The sequence below is a fragment of the Hetaerina americana genome, unplaced genomic scaffold, assembly GCF_022747635.1.
Source record: "Hetaerina americana unplaced genomic scaffold, ioHetAmer1.1.p SCAF_19, whole genome shotgun sequence".
In the NCBI taxonomy this organism is placed as follows: Eukaryota; Metazoa; Arthropoda; class Insecta; order Odonata; family Calopterygidae; genus Hetaerina; species Hetaerina americana.
The window spans coordinates 511,665-525,674 of NW_027286752.1; the positions used below are offsets into that span (position 1 = coordinate 511,665).

Here is a 14,010-nt window from a genome sequence, read left to right on the forward strand (position 1 = left end):
CGGAATCGTTGGAGAAACGAGAGAGAAAGGGGAAAACAGACCGGAATGTGTCTCAAGAAGGTGTCACTCAGTTGTGATTCCGGATGAGCAGGGACCTGATCGGCTGATATATACAGATATACCCAAAAAAAGTATTTAAGTTTTGCGCCGGCGTTTCGGAATACGGCGAGTGCCAGTTCGGCTTGCCGGCGGAACCCACACGCGTCGACCGGGAACCGCGGCGACCCGACCTTCCCCGCTCCATCGATCTCCCCGCGAGACCACCACCCTCCCCACCCACGGAGGCCCCCAACGGCCTAACCACGGCGCTCAGCCTCTATCGGATGGACGGCCTCGGTGCCGGAGGCCCCCTCGGGGCTGCCGCCGCCGCGGCCGCCTCCCTCTCCGACGCCTCCGGCCTCTGCCTCCAGGATCTGGTGTCGGGCGTCGAACACCACCACCAGCCGCCCCAGCACCACTCTCCCCACGGCCACCACCCGCACCACCAGCCCCCACCCCCGCACCACTCGCAGCACCACCCGCAGCACCATCCGCAGCACCATTCCCAGCACCTCCCGCCGCACCACCACGGGGGTCTGCAGCACCACGGGGGTGCCTCCAACGGGGGTGGGTTGCAACATCTCCCACCCCACCTACAGGCCCCCCTCTCCACCCCCGATGGGGGCTCAGGGGCGTCGGATCAGGGCTCGGCCCCGTCCCCGGCCTCCGGCGGTGGCAACGCCCCCTCCTCTGGGGCTCCATCGGGGCATCACGCGGGTGACTCGGCGGCCGTCAGCGTGGCCTCCAGCTTGCACCATCACCACCATCAGCACCACGAGCCGTTGGAGAAACTCAAACGAGGTAAGCGGGAGTAGCAGTGGGTGTTTTCGTTACCAACGCCATTGTCGCCTATTCTGCGAGGACCCACTCTCTTACCGAACCAAAGTATGAGAAATTATCATTGCCTCGACGGCGACCCTTTTATACCCAAATGAAGAAAGAGTACTCCCAGAAAAGAAAGCCACTTCAAGTGTTGCACTTCTGATCCTATTTTCAGATTTTATTATCGAAATACGCGTATCATGAAAATGTTCTAAGAACAATAAAAATTTCATAATAGGTTAGAATTGGTTAAATCATTGAAATGCTAGATCCTTCAGATGCCTAATTGTAGTTTTTCTGAATGGCGTATAATGTGAACTAGCATTAAAAGAACTTCATTTATGGTGGTTGAGTTTCTTTTACATAAGCTTGCGTTCGCATTGAACTTCCTTTGAAAGTGGAATACTCATTGCAGTCGTACAAAATGTTTCAAATTACTTAAATTAAGATCCTATCTAATTATAATTTAATAATCCTGGGATGGAAATCGGAGAGAATAATATTTGTAAAATATTGCTAGGTACTGATCGTGCGATTTTTATTTATGAACTGGGAAATGCTTTCACATACTCACTAAACCTTTATACCACTAACGATGTCCGAATAATGAGAGACCCTTAGACTATTTCAGAAACTCGTTTCCTCTCGCACGATTCGCGGTCACAACACAAACCCTAGGCACACCTTTTACAGACTTCTTCGTTTTCTGTGTCTGTTACCCTGGCATTTTCTGCATCATATATTTGTCACATTCATCAGGATGTATTGTGTTGGAGGAGATTTTGTCTCAGAATGAACCAAAGTGTATTAATTTTCCAAATACATCAATTCATTCTTTAAAGGAGTTTTTTAAGCTCTATAAATGTATAGCAGACATTACAAGCGTAAATTAATTTTATGTGCGAACTTATTTATGACAAGCAATCAAGAAGGTTTTATATTTTCAAATGCTTTACGAATTATTTTTTCGAATAAAGATCTCCAAGGCTAATCTAATCTATTGATTAATTCCCTACGGATGTATTTTATCCGAATAGCCGAGGGCGTCATGATAGTAATTCAGTCTGAATATTCACAAAAGTCTCGCATGTGCCAAAAGGTAATCAAAGTATTGTTTTGCTATAGACCAATAAAACCTTTTTCATTCAATTTCTAATTCCTCTTTCTTAACAGAAGCAATGAGTTTTTTTTAAATATAAGAGTCAATCGCTCATTTAGCGAATCGATCTAACTTTTCCTGCTATTGATAACCACTTGGTTCAATAGCATAAACAGACTGATGGCGAAATGTTAGAAACTTACCAATCATGCTTAATAATATTCGTATATCAAACCTTTGATCCTTCTATTGTACCTCTTCGACTACTGTTTTATGTACTTTGCTGTTTGCTCAAATGTTGCTTATATTTTCAATGAAATGCAAAAAACCTTGTCAAAATAAGAATAATAGAATGAAAATTAAACTCATCAGTTAATGTTATCAATACATATCAAGACACAGAGATATAATATGCTTTCAAATATTGTCAATATAAAATATGCCTATATGAATTTTTCGTTTTAAAAAAATTGCTTAGATTTATCGCGTTAATAATGATGATGCCATAAGTTAATTTGATAGATAGAGATAAAGGAATTTTCAAATCATAAATATTGCTCAATTTAAAAAAATAATAATGGTTCCAATAAGCCATTAGAAAACTAATAAATATGGAATCAGGTTGAAGATAAATTTATCCATAAGGCCTCTCACCACTACAATCTCAATTATCGATGAATTCGACTTATACAGGTAGTCTTATTTTACCAAAAACTTTAAAATGTTCTTCGTTCCGAAACATTTGTTTCATCAGTATTGAGCGACTTAAGGGTATTGCGTCCGAATCATTTTCATCAAGTTATTAAATTAGCGGCATAAAACAAGTTTCCTAAATTGAATCCCGCCACCGCGTGATTACCACATGAATTATTTTCTCATTTCTAATTAATAAGTTCATGACTGTTTAGAGCAATGAGGAAATTAAGTTTCACTTTTGCACCATGATTTAACAACCATTAAATGTATCATCAGGCCACACACACAAATACACACACATGCATATATATATATATATATATATATATATATATATATATATATATTTACCCACGCACACATGCATATATACATGTGTGTGGGTGTGTCCTTTATGTACACACATATATGTACATATATGTGTGTACATAAAGATGTATATTTACCTGTGTTCGTCTTTATAAGTGTTCCAATCCCTTTCCTTGTATTTATTTCCACGTGAAAGAATATTTGTTCGCCATATGGCGGTTTTTCGTGTTTGAATGTGAATATACATATAGATGAAATCGGCATCCCTAAAGCTGCAAAATAGAATTTGAAAATCTCTCAAATTGCTTGTACCAGTGAAAACAATATATTAGCATTTACAAGTACTTAATAATGAACTTCCTAACTATCCAATCGTCAATACGATATTTACTCAACAACTTTGTTATATGAATTATTTCTATCCTTATTTAAATTTTGAGAACATGATTATTTCCTTAAAAATAAGGAAGATACGAACCAGCTATATTTACTATCTTTTGTGTATTCCACAAACTCAATATTCTCATAATTTCCGCTCGTAGATGTAATTTTTAAGAAATATTGGTTGTATATTGATAATGTCAAAGGTGGTGAATAAGCTTGCTTGACCGCAGTAATTTTATTCCAATTTGTGAATGTTTAGATGTAAGTGTTTATTAAGGTAAGAGATAGTATTGATCACGAATTAGTGAGAGAACGAATGATACATTAGAAAGAGACGTTTCAGTCGTGACATGGTGAAATATCATGATTAATTATAAATTGCCAATTTTAATGAATCACACATTAGGAGAAAAAAGTGATTGCCTGTGTGAAGAATTGTATTTTAACAGTATTACTTCGGATGCACTCATTCTTCAATAAGTCATAACTCTTAAGATTGGTTTGATGATTGAGGTCATAACTCACTTGATACTTTTCTCTCATATATTATATGCACAGGCATAGGAAATTCATACATTCAGGATTGGGAACTTGCACCTTTATCTGTGCCACTCGATGTTTCCCAGACACTCCCGATGCATAGAAATTACGCAGGACCTATGATTTAGGGACACCCACAAGCATCATACGAACTTTGCGCCGGACATGCCGATCAGACCAAACCTGTCATCTGGGATACCGCGCCACCTACCTCTGAGTGTACCGAAATTGTTTCTTTATGCATCCTCACCATCTCGCTTCATATTATTATTTTCTGAAGTGGTAGTTTATCTCTAAAATGCTAACAATCTGTATTTAAAGCCTAAGGTCGATAAGAATAACGGATTAACACCTGCAAGAATAAGATTGCACTCGAAAGACTTTTCAATCTTAAATAAACCCAATATTTGTGTAACCGCAGTGTGCATATAACGTTAAAAAAACGGGAAAATGTATAGTTTGAACTATCAAAAAGTCACTAAAACTTTATAATATAATATTGATCAAAATACGTGCTTTGAAAATATTAATCTGAGTAAATATCTCTATTAGGATATATTACTTCACGAGACTTGAAAATGGTTATTGTGGAGTAATTTTGAACAGATCAAATCAGCGTAAATGCATTGTGTCCGTTTATAGTCTCTTCTATTCCAATTGACAAAACATATTCTATAAGAATAGGTTTTGGCTTTTAATTACTTGAACAGTTAAAGCCTCTTATTGAAGAAACGCATATGCATTATTGTGTTGAAATAAGCTAGGTATATATTTCATATGCATAGAACAGATTTGTATTATTGAACGCGGATGAAAAATTGGGTTCCCAGCTTTCCGATTTTTTATTTCTGGAACAAAACAAAATTGAAAATTTTCCCGCATTAAAACCATAAGGGCAACGTCGGAAGACAGTTTCAAAGAAACTGGAGCATCGTATTTTTTAAGTCAACGGAATAATTTTTGTGTTGAAAATTATTATGACATTAAAAGTGACAATATTGCATTACATAAGATTTACTACTTTTGTCGTTAATACAAAGTTATGAGAACAATTAATCGGCAAAACGTAGCTAGGCAGAAAGGACGTGGAGTTGAAGAATAATTCATAGTATTGTATGGTATAACGGTATTTAGCAATGCGCTAGGCGAGTCTTAGAAAATGTGATTACCAGTACCCATTGAAAACACTTAAACGATAGCCCTATAATTATTAATTATAATTATTCAATTGCAAAAAAATAGAATAATGTACGTTGACTTTCATTCACGTGAAATACATACACTGGCAATTCACTCTCAAAATATTTCATTGAATCTTATAATATTTCAACCATTACATTCTTTGTAAGAGCAATTGTATTCTTAAATGCCTTTGATTACTCGAGAGTGAGGCACTATGCAGTGCAATGAATATAGATAGAGTTAAATACAATAAAAAAAATATGAGGGAAAAAGTACGACGTGTTTGAGACTTCATGGAATGCATTCATATGACGTAATTCGTACTAAATCATTCTACCCTTACAATCGTAATTGGAATTAAAATACCAAATCGTCTAAGTAGTTCAACAAAACGCGTTTATTGCCAGTTGATATATCAGGGGTAATGCTAGATCCTTAATTCTGACGGAGAATTTCAAATGAGTATATTAAGGTGCTCCTGGAGGCACATAATATAGGTATAGCAAGACATCTCTCCGAGGATCAATGAATATTTACTGATCCAATTCAGGATATGTAAACGCACTTAACGGAGCAATTTACAATTACCCAACGATAAATCACATGCACATTGGTCCCTAATAGCCAATCTCAGACTTTTGCGAAAAGTGATGAGCAATAATTCTCGGACTTCATTTCCATGATGCGCTAATTCCTGTACCGATGTCATTAATATCTTCTCAGAGAAAGTAAAATGGACCGTGCGTTCTTCACATGGTCAAGCAAATTGAAACAATCCTCCTTTCGACTGATGCAATAATTGAAAATATCATAAATATAGTCATTTTTTCTAAGCTTGCTTCATCCTAAGACGATTTTAATTCTTGATGTGACTGTGCAAGTAATAGATTTTCGGTAAGTTATTCGCAATCACAGTCTCAAGAAAAATATTTGAGACTTAAGGCAAAACATTGCGTAAGGATATTTTTATATAATAGCCCAATATCATCAAAGTACAGAAATTCTTGGTGCGTCATAGATAGAACTTTGAGGCTTATGTAATTCCAGTGCTTCATTCACACGAGAAACTCGGAGAATAAATAAAAAAAAGGTCTATGAATTTCATGATCTCAGGCATTTAAATTGAATTCGAGCGGTCTGTGCTCATAAACAGAATGTTTACGGATGAATCAGCAAATGGGCGAGCAGAAACATTCGCCGGTTAGTCTCTGTGAGAAAATGATTCGAACGGTGCTCCGATTATGATTTATCCGAAGAGTGTGATTGCCATAATGCGCGTCAGCGTGGCCATTTGCTCTCACATCGAGTTTTCGAAATTACGAAATGTTTCAGGCGGCGATGGGGAAGCCGCCGAAATTTCGAAATTAAATTTTTTTCCCAAACGCTGCGAAACGCTGGGCGGGCAAAGGAAAAAAAAACACAGAATGACCAAAAAAAAACACAGAACGACCACATCAACGTCTCGCACGGGAGGGAATGGCGAATCGGCTTCAAGCCCGTTATTACCTCGTTCCTTTCCAACCCCTTCTCCCTCCCCCCCCCCCCCCCAAAAACCCCCTTTACCCCCTCCCCCGCGTTTGAAAAGTTTCATCATCGCAAATCGATCGCAAGGATTCCGCTCGAGTCAATTATTGTTCGTTTTTATCCCCCTCCCCCCCTTTCCCTCCTTCCGAATGAGATCCACACCACATTCCGCCCCCCTCCCCTTCCCCAGTCTCCTGTCCATGCTGCCGAATATATGTGTGCAGATATATATGTACCTACATATAAACACACTCGGACGAGATAGAGTCATAACTATAAAATGAGCCAATCGGGTGCGCGGGACCTAATCGAACGGCTCACTCCAATAATTTCGCCGATAATTGCCGAGCGCACGCACCCGTCTACTCCCGGTTACCTCTCTATCTTCCTCCCGCGGACGTTATCATTAATGCATCGACGCCCGCGTGAATTCTCTCCCGCGGGCGCTCCCCCAACACTCGCCCGTTCCACGCCCGCGCCGCCCCGCGGAAACAACCAACCCTCCGTGACGAACCGCCCACTATGCCGTCGGCCGCACACCATCCACGATCGACCCACCCCTTCCCCTCTCATCCCGTGGGGGACAGGAGTCCAGGCGCGGGGCGAAATCACAACCCCAACCACCCTGCGCACACACACACACATACACGCATGCCTCCTCATCGCACTACCCACACCCTCTCCACAAACCCCTGGTGGCGAAAGTAGCGCACGGAGGATGACAGAGCTGGAAATGAACGAGTGAGCGGTGAGAAAAACGCGGACAAATACCTTCGGGGATATTTTCCGAAATAATGGCAATGAAAAAAAAACACTATGGGAAAAATGAACGAAACCTTGTAGTTGCACACGTACATAAGCGAGCATTACCTTCGAGTCATTGTGCACCCGCGTTTCGATAAAAAAAATATGTATGTGTGTGTGTGTATATATATATATATATATATGTATATGTATATGTATATGTATATGTATATGTATATGTATATGTATATGTATATATATATATATATATATATATATATATACACATATATATATATATATATATATATATATATATATTTATTTGCGCCCGGTTGCCTGAGGTGATGGTTGTGGGGTGCGATAGGTGGGAAATGGGGCGGGAGGTGCCGGGTTAAAAATCAGTGCCCGCGTGCGAGGGGTCCAAGCCGCCGCCGGTTAATCCACTCTTTATCCGCGGGGGAGTGTATATCGATGCCTCACCTCACCTCCCACCAAACTCAAAAACCCCCACTTTTCTCCGCCTCCACCCACTCCAATTCCCTCATGGTCCCACCCCCCCACAACCCCCTCCGCACCCTGTACACCTCCCGACCCTGGGCTTACTTCTATCTTGATCCAAATGCGAGATAGTAAGACTGGATATTTCCAAGTTGAACCGTTTCCTCGGTTGAGGAGCTAGGACCCCTCCCTAAGTCTATACTCCCGTAATATGGCAAGGTTTATTCTCTGTTTTTTCATATTTTATCTCTTCTCGTCAACCCTACGCCTTTCATTCACGACCTAAACTTGGTTTATCTCACGTCCATTCCGACATTCCTTTATTATTTGTCCAATACATCGTAGTTATCATAGTTTCATAATTTTTACAAAATGACATGAATTCATTTACGAGGTAAAGCTCGTATTTATCTTGGTAGACACGTGAATATTTTTGATTGAGTAAAATTGAGAACAGGTTTGGTGCTACTACATGAGTTTGGCTTCTACTTTCGTAAGATAAATTCTTTTATTGATGATGCATGCAAAATCAGAGAACTACTGAACGAACTTCGGGTACAAATCGAAGGTAATATATAAGACTACGCCTAACGATAACTGTCTAAATGGTTTCTTAATCCTGGAAAGTAGCTTTATATATGCATATACATAAATGTATATATTATATATATGTATACATATATATATATATATATATATATATATATATATATATATATATATATATCGATGCTGTAGAAACACTCATAAGTGCAATATGACACTTGGATGGCACAGTAGAATACAAAAATAGAAAACACTTAAAAGGACAATCACATCCAGAAAGTATACATTTTCGGTCTCCTCTTAGGCCTTCTTTTGGTCAGACTCTGACCTGTCACTTTATTAATTTGTTAAATAAGATAAATGGTTGTATTCCACTATAAAATGACATTACTGACACAAGAAGAAACAATCACATAAATCTACGAGTTATCGAAGGTGCAATGATTAAGATTTGAATTGAAATTAACACTGCTTTAGAACCATTAATATCCAAGGTATTTTTACCTTAACACGAAGACAATTATTTATGGACGTACATATATACTGATTAAACGAGAGAAGTATTCGCTAAACGGGGAATGTTTTCAAGGATAAACTTTCCAGGAAATTTGGGCGACTCGAAAGTTCGTTGTAAGTAAATTTTCAAATAGAAACTAATGTAAAATAATGCATTGGCTCAAGTGTTTTATTAGAGAACGTTTTAGGTTATGGCCGTTATTAAGATACTGAAAATCTTCATCTTATTATGTGATTTCAAAATGTCAAGAGAATAAATATGTTAATCAGATAAATGAATGTGCTTTTTCATAGGATAAATAAATAAATCAAATAAATAAATTGGAAAACATACAGTTATAAACCCAAACCCTGGGCAAAAATATATAAAAATTATAGAGCTTGAGTTCATTTTCAAGCCTCGAGTTTTCTATGTGGATGGTGTGCACATTGATAATAACAGGAAAGACCAGGCTGGTGCCTTTTTCCCTGGTGCCTAAACTTTCTCCGATGAATATAATATGTATTCAGAAAAATTACCCAAATGTAACCTCCCGGGGTTCGAACCCGGAATAGCCTGGTGCGTAGCCAAATGATACACACTTTGCTACTACAGCTTTGCGAATAAGTTTAAATTAATTTTAAATTCCACAGAAATGAATTTTTTACGCAAAATTTGTGCCGTAACCCAATTTCTCCCCCTCCCCTCCTCAGTTACTATGAGCTCCCTAATTTTATGAGGATAATAAAAGATGAGGAGCGAATGCTGCGGGGCATTTGATTTAATGTCCGCAAAGCGCCCATCCGCCACCATAAAATTTTAGGCGTAATCTCACCGCTTTAATCCCAAATTAATTCTGTTTGCGGCGAAAAAGGTGCGTTTATATTCATTTAAATCCGCCCCGGAATCAAATATTTAGTAGAGCGACGCAATCGGCGTGATAAATGTCTCGATAGGGACCGGCATATGGGACAACCCTTTCGACCGCCCGCAACCAGAGCACCCTCTAGCGGGGAACGGCGGAAGGCTAGCGCCGCTAGTGAAGGTGGTCGTCTAGCGGAGTTGCGCTGCTTATGATAGACACCGATCAATCACAGCAAAGTCCCTCCGTTGACGGGTCTCACGATTATGTTCGCATGCTTTATTAATTTTTATTGTGATTAACTCTTTCCTTCTCGGAGGTGAACAGATTGGTTTCTCTGGAAATGTTTCGCTAAAGACACAAAATAAATGAATGGACTATTGGCAAATTATAGTAAATCAATCTTTCAATTCAAAGATATCCTACTTTTAGGACGTGCAACTTTGAATGGTTTCCGATATTTGTTTAAAAAACATCTGCGTATGACAAGGGGGAACAGGTTGGACGCGCTATATTCTTTTAGAGCACCCAAGCGTAGTATACCATATGGCAATCCAATTAATTTCACTCACGAAGATAGAATTACAGCGGATAGATTTATCTCTATATTGGTGGCGTGTATTACCTTCAAATCAATCTGAATATTTAAGTAATTGATGGATATTAAAGTTCACACTATTCCCTGCTCAGGTTTGAAGTAAACCATAAAACACAACATTTTCGTATGGCGATTTATTCCAAATATATTTAACTGTGCGTAATACTTTAGAGGATCATCTTGCTAGCCAAAGGAGGAACCAATTGGATGGAGAAAATGTAAGGGGAAAGAATACATTAATAAACCTTACAAAAAATGCAAAAAATACCAAACGGTTACCTATTATTTCCTAAAAATCTAAAATCATAAAATTACGATATGACGTTATAGTTTTACTCTTGTATAATGGCATCAAACGTAGGGTAATGGGAAATTCATTTTATAATGTTGGTACATTGTATTATAATATTTTTGCTTTACCAAATATTTAATCCGTAGTATAAGCAGTATACTACAAAAAATATGCAATACATTACCAGAAGAAGGTCATTTAACACAAGACTAAGGCTACTATAAGCTCTACAGAGTGTTAAAATTTCACTCTTGATGAATGGGAGGGGGAGGTTTTTATTACTTCATTCTCTGCTGTTTCTTAAACACTACTGGAGTCAAAGTTATTATTTATACAGCATGAGCTCAGGGCGCTCGGCGGGCAGTTTTTTTATTTGAACGTAACGTCATTCTAAGACCGCTTTATCCATTATGTTAACACCCCGTAGCATCAATTTAGTTATGAAATATTTCTGACGGGCCGAATTCCCTTTACTCTGACCTGTTTTGCTTCTCCAAAGTACTGCGGAAAGTATATGTATATAGGGGAAAATTTCCGAGCACCAGAGTGGAAATTTAAGGTTCATTTTCCTGGTAACTAGATGAGCAATGTAACCCTTCGTTCATCAAGAAATAGGGAAAATAATTTTAATTAATCATCTGAAGATCAATGAGTATCCAAAAAATGTATTTTTTCCTAAAAGTTTAAAATAACAAATTCTATAATGGATTTTAAAAATTAATACATATTAAAATGAACCAATCACATAATTATTAAATGTTTGCAAATGGAAAAGTTAAGTAAAACTATAATTGCCGCTGTTCACAGAGAAAACAAAAATCTTTGTAAATTTTGCAGAAACATATTAAGGTACTACCGGTTTCCAAGCATTGGTGTCATTTACTTTTCCAGTTAATCCTATTATCACATAGTTATTCTTGCAATTCGCGATCAACTGTTGACATATTTATAAAGCATACAACTTTCAAATTCTCTTTAGCTTTCTCATTTTATAGAGACCGAATTGCTACGTCTTCCTTTCACCTTTGTCTTTCAATAATCGTTCATAGGAAATCCCTTTGGCAACTTCAAATACACATTTTCTTGTAAGCCGAAAGCCAATTATAGAAATCGCGTATTATAATTTGATGTGGCTAACCTAGCTTTCAGAAGTTGAATAAATTGCTAAATACTTAATTTATCAAACACTTACCTTCATGTGTTCCTCAGTCATCACTAAAATTGATTTAACTATAAGCTCAAATCTGTCCGATGATGAATGGTTATGACCACACATCTTATATTTGATTGGTTAATAAATGAAGATCCTGAGGTATTTTTGAAGACTCGTTTTTCCATTACCAGTTCAATTTTTTTTTGGAGTTTAAGCTGTAATTAATCAAGTTAAAAATTTGAAACTTATGTATAAGAAAATCTGTATCTTTAACTCAAATTATCGCCTCGAGCTCTTTTCTACCTTGCTTGGATAGTGATTCGCCGAAAGAAAAATGAAAATTTTGGAATTTCACGGATAAAAATACAAATTCGTTCAAAGGATTTTCCTCTTTAATAAACGTTCTGGTGTCATATCTAAGATCTGTCGTCACAAGTAAGACAAAACTATTTGGAAATGTTTATGTTTTAAACACAGTTTATTATTTAAAAAGTACGAATGATGTGGGTTTTTTAAAACTTACGCATCCGGGTCCGGTTGGTTTCCTTAAATTTAATGGTTTCAGCCTTAACTTAGTGAAAATCCATGATTATCAAAACAATAAAACTTATTTTTTATACACGGACGACCGTTTTTATCGCTGAGGCGTTTATCATTACGTGATTATGTTGCCTCAGTGATGAAACCGATCGTCCGCAAATAAAATACTATAAAAATATACAAAGTTTTAGTCTTTAATTAATATTTACGCGACTAAAATACGAACAGATCACATTAATTGTATTTTAAACGAATTTTAAGAATGAGTGGAATTCATGACCTCATTGCACGCATATTCTCTAAATATGTAGGTATATGTTTACGGCCCCTTTATTATAAATGCATTTCAAGAGAATCAAACAGCAGTAGTAGGTATCTACGCCCATCTGTCTCCTCCGTGCACATATATTTTCCCGCAGTCTCAGCGGTGCTGGCGCCTCCACACACTGTATTCCCGCCGCCTGATTTATTTGGTGACCCTGCCTACCCCTAAGGAAGCGCTTAAGAGAAACTATCCTAATAATGCCCTCAGGAAAGACCTGCTTCTTCTTATAGCCATCTCTCTCTCTACTCTTGTATTTCAAAACCCTCCCTTCATTCCCTTAAACCATTATCCTCAGGGACTGGAAGCCACTGCAGTAACCCTGGGGATGATCGGATTCGTCTTCACTCGAATGAGATATGACACAAATTCGTCCGTTTTATAATCGAATGGCCGACGTCCATGCATGAATGTTATCGTTTACAATTCAACAGCATAAAATACGGAACGATCAGTTCCCTCATGATGAGAATTTTAGCATGAAAATATTTCAGTGAATTTGAGTCTTTTGAATTTTTAAGTGCAGTAAATATGTGAAAAATTCACTAATTCAATTTCAGTATTGGTTCCCGTTGTTTATTTAATGCTCATTTGATTAATTTATTTTTTTTAAATAGAATGCATTGCCGTTTAGTATTCTTCACAATACTGGTGAATATAAATGAGTCGTGATCGGATCGGCGATCGGCAACCATCGAATTTTAAAATTCAATTATGGAATGCTATTTTTTTTTTGCCTTTTGAGATAATTCCTGAAAATTACAACACACACGTGCGTGCGAGAATGAAAATGATTTACGAATAAATAAATGCTTGTTGCGTGGTAAAAGTACGAAAACGTCCACTCAAATGAAACATTTACTACCTCGTATTTAAGGCCATTTGAAATCAGAGAAAAGTAGCAATGATTTTTTTCCGGCTCCACTCTTCAGAAATCGTATCTGAGTAACTTATTCACCTTCTGGAAATTCATTTTTGTGAATTTAGGCTAATAGTGTTTTGGAAAAAATAAAGAGAGTCTGTGAAAGCGTATTGTATTAATTTCTCTCGCAAAAATATCATTGCGAAGCCAAGGGCCAACTGCATTCTTTTATCGATATATGGAGGTAGGTCATGGAGTTAGATGAGTAACGTTTCCAAGAAAAATATAGTTTATCCTTTATGAATAGATACGGGGCAATGTGGAGATTGAGTTGAGCCGATTTGCAACACATTATCTCATCCTCCAGTTATATTGTGGACTCTTCTCCTATTACCCTTAGTATCTTTGCCTGTCAATAAAAATATGTCATTTGAGTGTCTTTCATGTTGAACATATGTTATTTAGTAACAGGCTTTAGCAGCCATCCAAGCTATTCTGT

General features: G+C 37.7%; 1 protein-coding gene across 1 annotated transcript in view; it reads left to right on the forward strand.

Annotated features, from left to right (window-relative positions):
• The first annotated feature begins 323 nt into the window (after positions 1-323).
• The window catches only part of Ptx1 (pituitary homeobox homolog Ptx1), a 261,443-nt gene continuing 247,756 nt past the window's right edge, over positions 324-14,010 (forward strand). Inside the window, exon 1 of the mRNA XM_071584426.1 lies at positions 324-840. Within this exon, the coding sequence (XP_071440527.1) occupies positions 324-840 (517 nt within the window). The remainder of the gene's footprint in view (positions 841-14,010) is intronic.